The sequence below is a fragment of the Rhinolophus sinicus genome, linkage group LG14, assembly GCF_036562045.2.
Source record: "Rhinolophus sinicus isolate RSC01 linkage group LG14, ASM3656204v1, whole genome shotgun sequence".
Classification (NCBI taxonomy): domain Eukaryota; kingdom Metazoa; phylum Chordata; class Mammalia; order Chiroptera; family Rhinolophidae; genus Rhinolophus; species Rhinolophus sinicus.
In genome coordinates this window covers 51984865-52001154 of record NC_133763.1, presented here as the reverse complement: position 1 = coordinate 52001154, position 16290 = coordinate 51984865, and the positions used below count along the sequence as shown (strand labels likewise).

Sequence of the window (16290 nt, the reverse complement as noted above, 5' to 3'; positions counted from 1 at the left end):
TAGCATCCATTTAAAATAAAAACACTCAATGAAATGGGTACAGGAGGAAAATAGCAACATCATCAAGGCCACATATGACAAACTCTCAGCTAAAAGTGTCCTCCGTGATGAAACACTGAAAGCTTTTCCTCTAAGATCAAAAACAAGACAGGGATGTCCACTCTTGTCACTGTGATTCAATACAGTACTCTAAGTCCTCGCCAGAGCAATCAGGCAATGAAAATTGGGAATGAAGAAGCAAACCTGTCATTATTTGCAGATGACATGATTCTATATATAGAAAACCCTATCGACTCCACCAAAAACCTATCAGAAACAATAAACAAATACAGTAAAATTGCAGGATACAAAATTAATATACAAAAATCTGTTGCACTCCTATATACTAACAGCAAAATCAGAAAGAGCAATGAAGAAAATAATCCCATTTACAATCACAACAAAAAGAATTCCTAGGAATAAACTTAATAAAGGAGGCGAAGGACCTGTACACTGAAATCTATAAGACATTGTTGAAAAAAATTGAAGAAGACACAAAGAAATGGAAATATATTCCATATTCACGGATTAGAAGAATTAACATTGTTAAAATGGCCATATCACCTAAAGCAATATACAAGTTTAATGCAATCCCTATGAAAATCCCAATAGCATTTTTCACAGAAATAGAACAAAAAAATCCACAAATTTTTAGGGAACCACAAAAGACCTTGAATAGACAAAGCAATCCTGAGAAAAAAGAACAAAGCCAGAGGTATCACATACTATCTGCCTTCAAACTATACCATAATACAAAGCTACCGTAACCAAATCACTATGATAATTTGCAGGAAAACAAACACACAGACTAATCGAACAGAATAGAGAGCCCAGAAATAATCCCACACATATATGGGTAACTAATTTTCGACAAAGGAGCCAAGAACATACCATGGAAAAAGGAAAGACTTTAATAAATTGTGCTGGAAAATTGAAAAACCACATGCATAAGAATGAATTTAGACTGCCAGCTGATGCCATATACCAAAATTAACTCAAAATGAATCAGACTTGAATAAGACCTGAAAAAAATATACAAAAAAGAAAACATAGGCACTGAACTTATGGACCTTGGTCTCAGAGGGGTTTTTGTGAACCTGACCCCAAAGGCAAGGGAAGTAAAAGCAGAAATAAATGAATGTGACTATATCGAACTAAAAAGCTTCTGCATAGCAAAAGAAACCATCAACAAACAAAAAGGCAACCAACCAAATGGGAGAGGATATTTGCAAACAGTAGCTCTGACAAGGGGCTAATATCCAAAATATATAAAGAATTCATACAACCCAACAACAAAAACATAAACAATATGATTTAAAAATGGGCAGAGGACCTAAACAGACACTTTTCCAAGAAACACAAACACAGCCAACAGATATATGAAAAGATACCCAACATCTCCAGTTATAAGGGAAATGCAATCAAACCCACAGTGAGATACCATCTCATAACTGTTAGAATGGCTATTACCAAGAAGACAAGAAACAAGTGTTGGAGAGAACGTGGCGAAAAGGGAACCTTCATACACTGCTGGTAGGAATGTAAACTGGTGCAGGCACTCTGAAAAACAGTATGGAGGTTCCTCAAAAAATTAAGAATACAGCTACCAAATGACTCAGCAATCCCTCTTGTGGGTATCTACCTGAAAACTTTGAAAACATTTATTCATAAAAATATACGCACCTGTGTGCTCATTGCAGCATTATTTACAATAGCCAAGTTATGGAAACAACCTACGTGTCCTTCAGTGATCGCTGGGTAAAGAAGATGTGGTACATATATGTAATGGAATATTACTCAGCCATAAAAAGGTGAAATAGCGCCACTGCATAAGTTGACAAGAAACATTTAGGAACAATATACCTTGCTCTGTCCTGCTCCATTAACCCGCTTTACTGATGGTAAGAACTGGTCCAAACGGGCAGAGAGCTAAGGCTGGAGCTTTGGAGAAGAAAAACATTTATGAACAGGCCATGGAAGAGGAGCCGCCCCCAAAAAAGCTGTAAAGGGCGTGAAAATCAGATATTAAAGGGCCGAAGAGTAAATGGAAGATAAGGGGGTCAGACACAGGGAGCGTTCCCTGCTCTTTCAAGGAATTAGGTTAAGAAGCGATGGAAAGAGTTAGATAATGGGGATAAATAGGATGACAATAATTCGTCATCAATGCTTCCTCGCAAGCCTTCTCCTTCTCATTTATGGCGTTTCCTAGCGGATGACACCGCCATATACACAGTCCTCCCAGCCGGAAGCCGTGGTTACCTCCATTCCCTCCTCTCTCACCCGACTGATCTTCCTGATTAGACTTCATCTCCCTACAGTCTAGTATTGACGTAGCCGTGAGTCAGATAATGTCACTCCTCTGCTCAAACCCCATGTCATAAATAAGCCAACTAAATAGTGAGTTAGACGTGTGTCAAACAGAGTGGTCAGGATGGGCCTGATTGAAAAGGTAACATCTGAACAACGACTGGAAGAAGACACAAGATAAAGCCAAATGGGTATCTGGAGGAAGAGTATTCCTGAGAAAGCCAATTCCTAAGGAAGGCGTGTGCCTGGAGGACGTGGAGAATAGCAAGGAAGACGTATCGCTAACTCAGAGTCTATGGGAGAGGGAGACTAGGAGAAGAAAAATTCCGAGAGGAAACAGAGGCCCAATCAGTGTGATACTAATTACACTGACACTCAAGCCCCCCCACACACACACACACACACTGGAGCTTCCTGTGGCACCTGCCACGCCAGCAGGTTTCTGTACCACCTCTATGACACGTGACGGGTCCCTGGGAAGCACTTCCAATCACTCTCCTCCTTCTTCCTGCTCTGGTGGACCAGGCCTTCGTGCAGAAGCCTCCAGACGGTAGGAACTAAGGGATACAGGCTATGAACGGCCAGGCTAATAAGAGCATGAGGCCGCAGGTTAAGGAGAAGGACAGAGAAAGATGCTGACAGAATACGTGAGAGGATACAAGTAAGAACGAGCTCTGTGTTGCGAGCATCTGGGCATGTGTGGGGTCTCAGAGGGGAAAGAGAAACAGCTGAATAGGACACAGATACTCAAGCACAGAACATTGCAGGGCCTGGGCCTAGAGCTAAAAGATGTGTCACCGTGCCAGCCGCATCCCCCAAAGAACACATGCGAAGCTGTAAGATTGTATCAGATCCATTTCTGATGTATTGAGATAGGAGGGAAAAATGACCCTTGTACCTGGGGAGGAGGAAAGGGAGTGAAGTGCTTGGTGACCCCCTTACACATTATCGCTAATTTCTTTTGACTCCACTTACCCCAAAATCGTGACCAGCAACATCCCGTGCTTGTTATGTCCCTATTTTTTACGTAGTTTCCTCATTCATGGAGACTGAGCTCCAGAGAACCAGCAGAAATTGCTTTGCAGGTGGGAGTGAGGGAAAAGAAGAGAAAGGACGAGAAAGAATTACTGCAGAATTTCCCGACCGCCCAGCAGGTGGCGCTGCAGGAACATCACCCTGCCTTCCAGCTCAGGGCACGTGCGTGCCCAGGGGCGGGACGAGAAATTCCCAGTTTCTTCATCCTTACCAGTTTCATTGGTTGGTTGCTTGCTTAGTTTTTTGTTTTTGTTTTTTTTTTTTTAGGTCAAACACTCCATTCCTCAACAACTGTCCTCCAACCCTCCCTCTTGCAAGACATGACTCATCCCCAGTCCCCATCTATTCCTAGGCAGAAGCAGTCTTCCCCATTTAATAGCTAAGTGACTTGAAACAAGTTACCTATTTTCTCTGAGCCTCAGTGTTCTCATCTGAAAAGTGGGGGTAACAATACCTACAGCAAACAGTTGTTGTGAGGGTTAATAAAATGACACCCAGGCACACAGCACTGTGCTTGGCGAACGGAGAAGAACAAACATGTCCTTTCTTCTGCCGACACAGGGAGGCAGTGAACAGCCTAGAACAGCCTAGAACATAACACATATCATAAGAAATCTCTTCTCCTGAACCTTGTCATCTCCAAAGGGAAAACCACTAATCAAACTCACGAGAGGGGCTCTTCAAGCCCCACGGTGTGGCTATGGAACACATACTCTGGTAAAATCCTGATTCTCGGTTTTGGAAAGGACAAGCATCTAATCCAACGCTTCCATTAGGAATTCTCAAAAGGGCACACTCAATATGCCTCTTGTTTTCACGGCACAAACCAAGAAATAAAGGTCAACAAAACTCAGGTGGGTGCTATTAAGAGGATATTCAGAAACTAAAGCACTGAAAGGATTAAAACTGCTTACGTGACACCTGAAAGTTTCCAACATACCCTTGACAATAAACTCAGTGACTTCACAAACAGCTCGTTGCATTTTCAGCCAAGGCAAATGTTAAAAATTCCTCCCTTAGATGAAGTCAAGATTTACTTCCCTCTCCTGAGCACCCAGAGGTCCCTCGTTCTGTTCCTTCCCCTGCCACCTCTCACGCCAACATTCCCAGATAGACATGCACATGTTTCTCTCTCACAAGAATTAGTGGTTCTGATGTCCCCTACTTGTCAGCCTTCTCTTCCATCGGACGCCCCTCTCCTGGCGGCAATCCCTGACAAGCAAACACAGAAGGCCAGGGGTGGCAAACGACAGCCCACAGGCCGAATCTAGCTCATCACCAATTTTTGGATGGCCCACAAGCTAAGAATGGTTGAAAACATGATGACACGTGAAGTTATATGAGATTTAAAGGTCAGTGTCGATAATCATAGCCATGCTCATTTGTGTACCTATCATCTATGGCCGCTTTAGGGTGCAAGAGCAGAGTTAGGCAGTTGCAACAAAGACTACCTGGCCCACAAACCTATAATATTGACCCTCTTGCCTTTCCGGACAAAGCTTGCTGGCCCCTTGTTCAGGGAACACGGGCCCCGAGAGCACGTTCACCTGAGTCGTCTGCCCTGTGTGGCAATAGCCAGCTCCTGCAGGAAATCGGCCTTCACTTAGCAAATTCCACCTCCCCTGCACGCCCACAGCCTCAGTCACACCTTTAGAAAGCTCGTTCCTCTGATGAAGCACGACAAGCTGGCCCAACTCAGGTGTCCACAGCACGGCTGGAGCCAGACTCTGCAGCCCTCCGGGGAATGCTCAGAGGAAAACGCATCGCCTGAGAGTGGGTGGGTTTTGAATCGTGTGATTTACCATTTGCCAACAGTTGCTACCGCTCCTGCCCCACTCCCGACGATCGTGTTACACAAGTGTTAGTCTGTGTAACTTCAGCCATTTTGGTGACATTTGTGGTGTTCGGTCACAATGGAGGGAGTGCAGAGCGAGGACCTCAGAGATAAGCAGAACGGTGCCCGTGGGTTCCCAATGCTGAGATTCAGTCTATATTCACATGAAAGTATGTCCTCCGAGGAGACGATGGCAAAAGAGAGGGCAGACCCTAGTCCTGCTGTGAAAAAGTAGGAGTTGGTCAAGGAACAGTACTCCTCTTTCAATTCAATTCAATTTGGCAAATGTTTATTGGGGACCTTTATGTGACAAGCAGTGTGCCGAGTCTCTAAGTGACATACATAGGAGTTAACAATGCCCATCCCCTATTCTCAAGAAGCTCACGGTCTAGAAGTCGTATAGGCACATGGATCTGTGTGTGTGGGGGCGGGGGGGCATGGATATAAACCACAGAATTAACAGTAGCTCTTTCTGGGGAGTAAGGAATACAGGTATTTTCTTTCTTTGCTTATCTATGTTTTCCAATTTTTTTTATCTTAAACATTAATTACATAGTAAGACATTTTCAAAGAGTATAATATACTGTGATTGGTATTACAATAGAATTATGAATAAGGTACACAATTATAATGCTCTCTCGAGTAATTCAAGACAGATTCCCTACAGGGTGTCTAATGTGGGTTTTGGAGAAAGAATCGGAGTTTGCTAGGCAGCTAGTGAGGAAAGATACTCTAGGGAAAATATGAAACAACATAGCATCCTTTCTCAGGAAATTTAAGTAGCTGATTACTGGTGGACCATAAAGAGAACAAGGAAGGGAGAAAATGGGGCTGGAGAGAAGCCACAGCTCAGGTCATGAGGAACTTTGGGGACCACGCTACGGAGCCTGGATTTCTCCCCAAGGTTATACAGTGTTCGAAAAGAAAGCTACATTGACAAATGGCCACTACGGTCTGGTAAACAGAGTTAAGTAAAGAGACAACAGGGTCTCCACAGCCATTATCCATTTCAAGAGGGAGTAATATCACGGTGACACCTTGGTTGGGATCCCACGTAAGAAAATTTAGCTTTAAAAGGAAGAGTTTGACTAGGTGACCTTTAAGCCTCCTTGTACCAGTCAGATTCCATGATTCATTGACATTTGTCTCCAAAGTCCCTGCACACCCCCTTCAGTCAAAGGCCACATAATGGTCAGTGCGTTAGGCTGGATACCTCATCGAACATGCAAGGAGGTCTTTGTGCTGTGTCGAGATTCTGGTAGGTGGGGCTGACACTCGCCCAGATTGGGGAACTGCTAATGCAATCTCAGGTGAACATGTAAGGAAGTGACCAGGTAAACACCTGGGAGGTGTAGATAAAGGTGGAGCCGGCTCGTTAGGGCGTGAATTAGGACACCTCGAACAGAGCAGCTCCTCCCTAAGATGGACCAGTACTTGCTTCTTTATAAAAGGCACTGCCCCCAACGAACAGCACCCTGTAAGCTGCCTCAGCTCCATCCTACTTGTTCCTCTGGTGAACTAGGTAAGTGAGCACATGTACTTGGGCTTCTGATCATGACAGTCAGGATGCACTTGAATGCAGAGGCACTAGAGACCAGGCTTCTTTTGAATATACTCTGGGGCATGTTGGTATCAGTTTAACTTTACTGAGAAGCAAAATGAGCAGATAACTGGGACTGATCGTACCTCCTTTCTTTGGGGTCATTTCCTTTAAGATCAGGGCCTCAAATTATCCACTAGGCAGGTTGCCTCCGTTACTGCTGAGCCTTTCCTTTCTGTGGTGTGATCAGGAAAGCCTGAGACTACGCCCCCGCTTGGAGAAGGAAAACCGAAGCTGAGCGTGAGAGCAGCTGCCCCCACCTCCTTATCACCTAGGCCTGTTGTCGGCTTTGCCCCCTTTGTCTGAAGTCTTCAGGGTCTGGCTGAGACACTGGCAGCCCTTAACTGGAGTCAGGCATGCCAGTGGAGATGATGGACCTGTCCCTCCCGGGTGTGATGGTTGAGACCTAGGGAGGAACTGGGGAAGTGGATGGATTGGCATACCCAGGATTTCTACAGCTCCAGGACAAAGCTCATTCAATTACCCTCGGTAGAAGCAAGGAGACAGAAAACAAACAAACAAACAAATGTCATTGCTCCTGCATTCATTCAGGAATGGAAATATGAGGCATGGATTCTTTTCCTAATTTCATCACTTTCTTGCTACGTGGCTTAAACAAGTCATTCAACTCTGGATTGGTTCTTGATTACAACAGAATGAAATTAATCATGCCTGATTAACTCTGAACAATTATTACAAAAGCTTGACACTGCTATGTAAGTAAGCCAAAAAAAAAAAGGAACAAATAAGAGGCAGGTCTCTCTTCTTCTTTCCCCCTTTAGGTTAATTAAATTGACACAAAGATGTCTCAACTCCTACAAAGCATCGTCACTGTCCTCGAAGTTTTCTACCAATATGCCTCCCAGGATGAGGAATGTGACATGTTGAGCAAGGCAGAACTGAAAGAACTTTTGCAAAAAGAATTTCGTCAAGTTTTGAAGGTAAGAACTCCACATTCCCTTCTTCACCCCTTTCTTCCTTGGTCACGTACGTCAAACTCCCAGAGAACTTCCCCTCCTTGGTAGTAGAGAGCTGGGTTTGGTAAAGGCTTGAAATAAGGTCAAAAGTTGACCCATGATGGTTTCTGTCATATGACCAAGGAAAATGATCCTACCACACAACAGACAAAAATCCATCGATTAAATAATGTCCTGTGTGAGTATTTCTTCCAGAACAGTAAGTGAGATGGTCCTAGAAATCGGAAAAGTAGGTACAATGCGTCTCCTTTCCTTTCTTGGTCTTCCTTCAGTGCAGAAAATCCTGACCACCGCCCACTTCTGGGATTCTAGTACTATAGAGCCTCTGAGTTCAGGAAATGAGCACCTTACTCCTATGTCATTAGAAAGGGTGACCTTAAAATGTCAGTTCTGGAAGGAAATATTTGGGAGCTTCGCTCTAGCTCTTGATGTGCAATTCATTAAATCCAGCTGCCTACTAAATATTTTTATTTGGATTCCTATCAATGCCTTAAATTCAGTGTATCAGATAGGAAACTCGTCATCTTCCCCTCTAAACTCTCCTGTTTGCCCAAGGCAGAAATCTGGTGCCATTTTTCACTTCCTCTCTTGGCAGACTCCTCCACCTTCCAATCTCCATCACGTTCATCGATCGCCTCTCAAAACAGCCCATTCCTCCCCATCACTATTGCGAGTCCTCTGGTTCAAGCCGCTTCTTGTTCTTACTTCCAATCTCAGCATTAAATGCCCATCTAATCATTTCACACTCAGTTCAAAATTGTTCAAGGGTTCCCAACTCTTAAAGTCCAAAGTTCCTTCACATGACTTAAAAGGCATGATTTGGCCCATATGTATCTCTCTAGCCACACCTCTTGACTGCTGAGATTCTAAACTTAGCAATCCTGAATTTCTCTGAGTTCCTTGTATGAGCTCTGCCTTCTCTCATCTCCAGCTCTTTGTTCATCATTCCCTCGACCCAGGATAATCTTTTTCCCCTCTTGCTCCCTTCCTACCCCTTCATTGGGCTAATTCCAAATTCCAACCCATCCTTCAAAAGACATCACTTTCTCTCATTCATCTTCTTTGAACTCCCAGGCGTCCCCCTCAGGTGTTACTCTAATAGAAACATTATCACAACAAATTGTAATTTTAAGTTTGTGTATCTGGACCACTAAACGTTAAGCTCCATTTTGTCAGGAAGCAGACTTATTCACTGCTTTATCCCTGCACCTAACGCAATGCTAGGCAGACAGAAGGTGCACAATAAATCTTTGTTGAATGAGTAAATGAATTAAGGAGTTATTTCAAAGCCAGACAAACAAAGAGAAGGCATGCATAATTAATTAGTTCAGGTATCCAAAGTTATTATTTATAAATTAGCTAATCCTTCGTATTTGATCCATTCCTTACAAAAAATAATCGATTCCCTTGTTCCCTGCCATCTTCCAGTTGCATCCCCTGCTGGCTGCTTCTCATTGCATTGCTCGTGTGTACTCCCTTCTCTCCTCGTAATCCAAGCACTCACACTTCCACAGCCTTCCTTCGATTGCTTAGCTGGGTATGCGGTCCATACTCACAGAGCTGCCCTTTGTCCCTTGTTCCTGTACAGAACCCAGATGACCCAGACACTGTAGAGATCATCATGCAGACTCTGGACCGGGACCATAACAAGAAAGTGGATTTTACTGAGTTTCTGCTGATGATGTTCAAGCTGGCTCAGGCGTGTAACAAAATCATCGGCAAAGATTACTGTCAAGCTTCAGGGTCAAAGCAAAAACACCACAGTCATCGGGACCAAGAGGAACAGAGTAAAACAGAAGAGGAGGATGAAGGACAAAAGTCATCTTCCAGTCATTCGAGCTGGAGTGAAGAAGAGAATGACTCCTATTCCAAGGGCTCCAGAGGAAGCATTAAACACAGGCGTGGCTCCAGCTCTAAAAGAAAGGGGCAGGGAGGAGCCTTGTCTAGTTCGGGGAAAACCTCTGGGGAAAAGCGGAAAGAGTCAAGTTCAGGCCACTTCAAGGAGAGTAAGAAAAATAAGCATGGCTCTCATCAGCAAGAAGGGTCTGGGAGTGAAGAAGTGGGTTATAGGCAGTCAAGTCATCATGAAAGAAGATCACACTCAGCACATCAGTCAGGCGGTTGTGGAAAACAAGGACAGGTGGGTCACTCAGAGGACCAGTCTTTGAGTTCTGACCAGGAGAAGTCTGGATCAAATGAATCCTTAGGGAACAGACAACATAAGAATAAGTCAAGCCAGCATCATGGAGTCAGCTCAGGGAGTTATGGAAAACAAAAGCATGGCTCCGGATCAGGCCAATCCTCGAATTACGGAAAGTCTGGATCTGACACTAAACAGTCTTCTAGTCAGAGATACCATGAGTCTAGCTCAAGATCCAGTTTCGGTGAGTCATCAAACTATGGACAACATGGATCTGGGTTTGGTCAGTCTTCTGGCTCTGGTCAGCATGGGTCCACCTCAGGACAGACTTCCAGCTATGGAAAACGTGGTTCAGGCTCAGGTCAGTCTTCAAGATATGGTCAATATGGATCTGGATCAGGTCAGTCTTCTGGCTTTGGGCAACGTGGTTCTAGCTCAAGAGAGTCTTCTCACTTTGGAGAGCGTGAATCTGGCTTAAGTCATCCATCAAGCTATGGACAACATGAACCAGGATATGGTCAATCTTCTAGCTATGAAAAACATGGTTCTACTTCAGGTCAGTCCTCTGATGTTGGACAACAAAGTTCTGGATCAGGTCAGTCATCTAGATATGGCCAGCAGAGCTCTAGCTCAGGTCAGCATTCTAGCCATAGCCAACATGGGTCTGGCTATGGGCAACACAGATCTGGCTCAGGTCAGTCTTCCAGCTATAGTCAACATAGGTCCAGCTCAAGTCAGTCTTCTAGACGCAGTCGACATGGGTCTGGCTCAAGCCAGTCTTCTAGCTATGAAAAACATGGGTCTGGATCAGGACGGTCCTCTAGCTATGGCAGACATAGATCTGGCTCAGGTCAGTCCTCTGGCTCTGGGCAACATGGGTCTAGATCAGGCCAGTCTTCCAGCTTTGGTCAGCATGGGTCTGGATCAGGTCAGTCCTCTGGCTTTGGTCAGCATGGATCTGGACATGGTCAATCCTCTAGCTGTGGACAACATGGCTCTACCTCAGGACAGCCATCAAGCTGCACCCAATATGGACCTATCTCAAATCAGTCTTCCACCTGTGGTCAACATGGGTCTGGATCAGGTCAGTCTTCTGGCTTTGGGCAACATGGGTCTGGATCAGGTCAGTCTTCTGGCTTTGGCCATCATGAGTCTGGATCTGGTCAGTCTTCTGGCTTTGGGCAACATGGATCTGGATCAGGTCAGTCTTCTGGCTTTGGCCGTCATGAGTCTGGATCAGGTCAGTCTTCTGGCTTTGGGCAACATGGGTCTAGATCAGGTCAGTCTTCTGGCTTTGGGCAACATGGGTCTGGATCAGGTCAGTCCTCTGGCTCTGGGCAACATGGGTCTGGATCAGGTCAGTCCTCTGGCTTTGGGCAACATGGGTCTGGATCAGGTCAGTCCTCTGGCTTTGGGCAACATGGATCTAGATCAGGTCAGTCTTCTGACTTTGGGCAACATGGGTCTGGATCAGGTCAGTCTTCTGGCTTTGGGCAACATGGGTCTAGATCAGGTCAGTCTTCTGGCTTTGGGCAACATGGGTCTAGATCAGGTCAGTCTTCTGGCTTTGGGCAACATGGATCTGGATCAGGTCAGTCTTCTGGCTTTGGGCAACATGGGTCTGGATCAGGTCAGTCTTCTGGCTCTGGGCAACATGGGTCTGGATCAGGTCAGTCTTCTGGCTTTGGGCAACATGGATCTGGCTCAGGTCAGTCTTCTGGCTCTGGGCAACATGGGTCTGGATCAGGTCAGTCTTCTGACTTTGGGCAACATGGATCTGGCTCAGGTCAGTCTTCTGGCTCTGGGCAATATGGGTCTGGATCAGGTCAGTCTTCTGGCTCTGGGCAACCTGGATCTAGATCAGGTCAGTCCTCTGGCTTTGGGCAACATGGGTCTGGCTCAGGGCAGTCTTCTCACTCTGGACAATGTGGGTCTGGATCTGGGCAGTGTTCTGGCTCTGAACATGGCAGATCTGGCTCAAGTCAGTCCTCTAGCTCTGAGCAATGTGATTCTGGATCTGAAAAATATGGGTCTAGCTCCTGTCAGTCCTCTAGCTCTGGACAATATGATTTTGGATCTGGGCAGTGTTCTGGCACTGAACAGTATGGACCTAGCTCATGTCACTCACCCAGCTCTGGACAATGTGGTTCTGGATCTGGGCAGTATTGTAGCTCTGGACAATATGGGTCTGGCTCATGTGTCTCACCTAGCTATGGACAATGTGGCTCTGGATCTGGGCAGTATTGTAGCTCTGGACAATATGGGTCTGGCTCATGTGTCTCACCTAGCTATGGACAATGTGGTTCTGGATCTGGGCAGTATTGTAGCTCCGGACAATATGGGTCTGGCTCATGTCTCTCACCTAGCTATGGACAATGTGGTTCTGGATCTGGCTGGTATTCGAACTATGGGCAACATGAATTACAAGGAAGATATAGGTCAATTTCAAGTGGAACTCATCACGAGTACAGTAAACCCCAAACAGGCTCAACCCCCAATCAATCAAGAAGAAATAGCCAGGAATGGTCAGGGTACAACCAGGAAGAAAGAAGTAGGAGTTCCAGCCTATCAGGTAGTGAGTCTGATGGATATGAGAGTATTCACGGACAAAGACAAAGGTTCTCGAGCTTTGGCTCTGGACAATTTGCACCCTCCTGTGGACAGTCTAGATCCAACACTACCCACACATTGTTAATTTGCCAGGAGGAGAATAGACAAGATGGCCGTTGTTATCAGACAGGAGGCAGTAACTCCGGAAGTGGAAGCAGGGGCTTAGTTTCCCACAATGTCTGTAGCAGCACCCCACTCTATGAATATATCCAAGAGCAGAGTCATTAATTCTACGATGAATAATTAGCAGGCATGAAATTAACTCAAGTAGCAATTTAGAAAGTAACACACTTTACAGATGAATTACAGATGAGTAATTCATTACAGTTTCTTTCTAAAAGTGGATGTATCTGTCTCTATCTTTTTCTTGTGAACATGTGATTGTACTCTATTCCTTGTTATTGGGTTCCTTCCAAAGAATATAGGGGATGTGGGCTACTTTGTTAGGAAACACTGAGTTGAATAAATAATGTGTGGGACTAGATTTGGAAGAACAATGCAAAGCAGTTTTGGAGCTTGGTGTCAAGTTGAGGTGTCTTTTTGAGAGCTCATTATTCATTATTTATGCCAAAGCTAAGTCTGCATCTCTAAAAAGCAAAAAGTTATAAATGCATTACCAGTTCTGGAGCCAAAGCTTCTCTTACAGCAACGTGGACTATAATTTCCGGTCTGCCCTCTATTGGATGGTGGCAGAAAGAAGACCCTAAAAGCAAAGATAGCGTGTTGGTAGTTTTTTTTTTTGCTTATCAAAACCACCAATCCCTTATTCATAGGTGCATCTCTAATCGATAAGCTAACAAGAGGCATTAAGAAGTGGCACCACGTGCTTCTTCCTCCCTCGCCAGTGAGTGAGAGCATTATTTTAAACATCAGGGATGGATCAGTGCAGGATTCAAAGATCCAAATGAGGGCTCTAACTTGATTACAGCAAGAAAGATGTTACCCATACTCTGAAGAATTCGCTCCAAGTTAAAAAAAAAAAAAAAATGTTTTTTTGAAGCGCAATAGCATGGAAATACAATGGCTCTAACATGTTTCTGTAGTTCATTGGCCTTTCCTCATAGGAATACCCTTTATACCCAGAAGGAACGGAAGACAACCTGCCACTGCTGTGTAGTTCCTTGGTTTGACTATAACGTATTTGTTTCAAGTCTTTGGATTCAAATAACTGGATTGCATTAAAACTGACAATAAATAATAGTGATTGAACATGAAGGTTGTCTCATCTCTGCTTCATTTCACTCTCACACACAGGTGGTCAGACTAGAAACTAATTCAAATAGTTATTTTCCAAAGTCCTGCCCTTCACAAACAACCCAGAATTTATAAGGAATTTTTGAAACTCAAGCAAAAGATATGAATGGACACTTCACCAAAACAGATGTACAAATGGCCAATAAGTACATGAAAAGATGCTCAATGTCATTAATCATCAGAGAAATGCATATTAAAACCTAATGAGACACTGTTACACATCCATTAGAATGGCCAAAATTAAAAACACTGGCAACACCAAGTGTTGGTATGGCTGGTAAGAGAGCAAAATGATACAATTGCTTGGAAAATAGTGTGGCAACTTCTTATAAAGTTCAATATACTTGACTATACGACCCAGCAATTCTATTCCTAGGCAAAATGAAAGCATATGTCCACATGAAGATTTCTACATGAATATTCATAGCAGCTTTAATAATAACCCAAACCTTGAAACAACCTAAATGTCTACCAATCTATGAATGGATAAACAGGACATTGTGGACTGGATTAAGAAACTGTGGTATATTTATACAATGGAGTATTACGCAGCCATAAAGAAGAAAGAAATCTTACCATTTGCAACAACATGGATGGACCTAGAGAACATTATGTTAAGTGAAATAAGTCAGAAAGAGAAAGACAAATACCATATGATCTCACTTATATGCAGAATCTAAAGAAAAGAATAAGTGAATGAACTAATCAGAAACAGCTTTGGAAACATGGAGGAAAAACAGAGGGTTGCTAGAGGGGCGGGGGGGTGGGGATAAGGGGAAGGTGAGAGGTTTTGGGAACGTACAGAGGGATAGTGGATGGGGGAGGGGGGTTCACACAGTGTGAGGGATATAAATGATAAACGTCTAAGTTTTGCTTTGTCTTGTGCACCTGAAACTAATTGAAAAAATAAATAAATAAATAAATAGATAAATAAATAAATAAAAAACAGGACATTGTGGTAGGGCCATACAATGGAATACTATTTAGCAAGGAAAAAAGAATGGACTACTGATACATGTGACATGGTGAGCCTCAAAAACATTATATTGATCAAAAGAACAAGACCCAAAAGAATACATACTGTATGATTCCATTTACATGGAACTTACTAAAGACAAATATAAAAATGTAAAAATGAAAAGTAGATCAGTGGATGACTAGGGCTGGGAGAACTTGTAAATTGGCTGGAAAGAGAAACACAAGGGAACAATCTAGGGTGATGGACTTATTCTAAATGGAGACATATTTTTGTCAAAATTAATATAATTGTATGCTTAAAATCGGTGTATTTTATCACATATAAATTATACCTCAATAAAGTTGATTTTATTTAAAGTCTCCATAAGGATTTTTGTGAAACTTGACACATTAATTCAAAATGTATATAGAACAGCAAAAAATCAAAAATGACCAGGACAATTTTTAAGATAAATAAGGAGGAAGAAACTCATTTTACCAGACATCAAAATATATTACAAAGTTACATTATTTAAGGCAGTGTGAAACTGTTTTAAAGACAGACCTATAAAGCAATGGAACATCCAGAAACAGACCCAAGCATACTTGCAATATAATAGTAACGGCTTTGTATATCAGTGAGGAAAGACAACCCTTTCAATACATTGTGCCAAGATAATCAGTTTTCCATATGAAAAAATTATATCTACATTTCATACCATATACAATACCACGTAAATTAAATACCTAAGTGTGATAAGCCAATTTTTTTTTAATTTAAAGAAAATAAAGGAGACTATCTGTATCACTTCAAAGTAAGAATGGATTTCTTAGACAAGAAATATAAAAACGACAAAGAAAAAAATTCATGAATTTTACTACAATTAAATCTAAATGCCTGTAAATCAAAAGACACTCAAAAAGTTAAAAGGACAAGCCACAGACAAGGATTAAACTTCTGCAATGGTTATAAACAATAAGCAATTAATAGCCAGATTGTACAAAGAACTTACAAATGTCAAATTAGGAAAAAAAATAGCAAAACTTATAAAAAGAAAATTTACCAAAATAGAAATATGAATGGCCAAGTGGTATTTTTAAAACAATGCTCAGGAAAACAGAAAATCAAGAAGTCAAACTGTCACTTTTTGCAGATGACATGATTCTTTATGTAGAAAATCCTAACGATTCCACCAAAAAACCTACGAGAAACAATAAACAAATACAGTAAAGTTGCAAGATATAAAATCAATGTACAAAAATCCATTATGTTCCTATATCCTAACAATGAAATTTCAGAAGAAAGAAGTGAAAAAACAATTCCTTTTGCAATGATAACAAAAAGAATAAAATACCCAGGAATAAACTTAACAAAGGATGTGAAGAATGTATACACTGAAAACTGTAAGGCATTATTAAAAGAAATTGAAGAAGACACAGAGAAATGGAAAGATATTCCATGTTCATGGATTTGAAGAATCAACACAGTTAAAATGGCCATGTCACCTAAAGCAATATACAGATTTAATGCAATCCC

At 42.7% G+C, this 16290-nt stretch overlaps 1 protein-coding gene and 1 long non-coding RNA gene across 3 annotated transcripts in view; one reads left to right on the top strand and one right to left on the bottom strand.

Moving 5' to 3' along the window:
• The window catches only part of LOC109451576 (uncharacterized), a 420408-nt gene that overhangs the window by 157456 nt on the left and 246662 nt on the right, over positions 1 to 16290 (bottom strand). The window lies entirely within an intron of this gene.
• On the top strand, positions 6697 to 13747 carry LOC141568674 (uncharacterized). Its single transcript, XM_074319188.1, has 3 exons — positions 6697 to 6737; positions 7598 to 7756; positions 9381 to 13747. The coding sequence occupies exons 2-3, from the start codon at positions 7619 to 7621 to the stop codon at positions 12768 to 12770; spliced, it is 3528 nt and encodes a 1175-aa protein (XP_074175289.1). The 5' UTR covers positions 6697 to 6737; positions 7598 to 7618; the 3' UTR covers positions 12771 to 13747.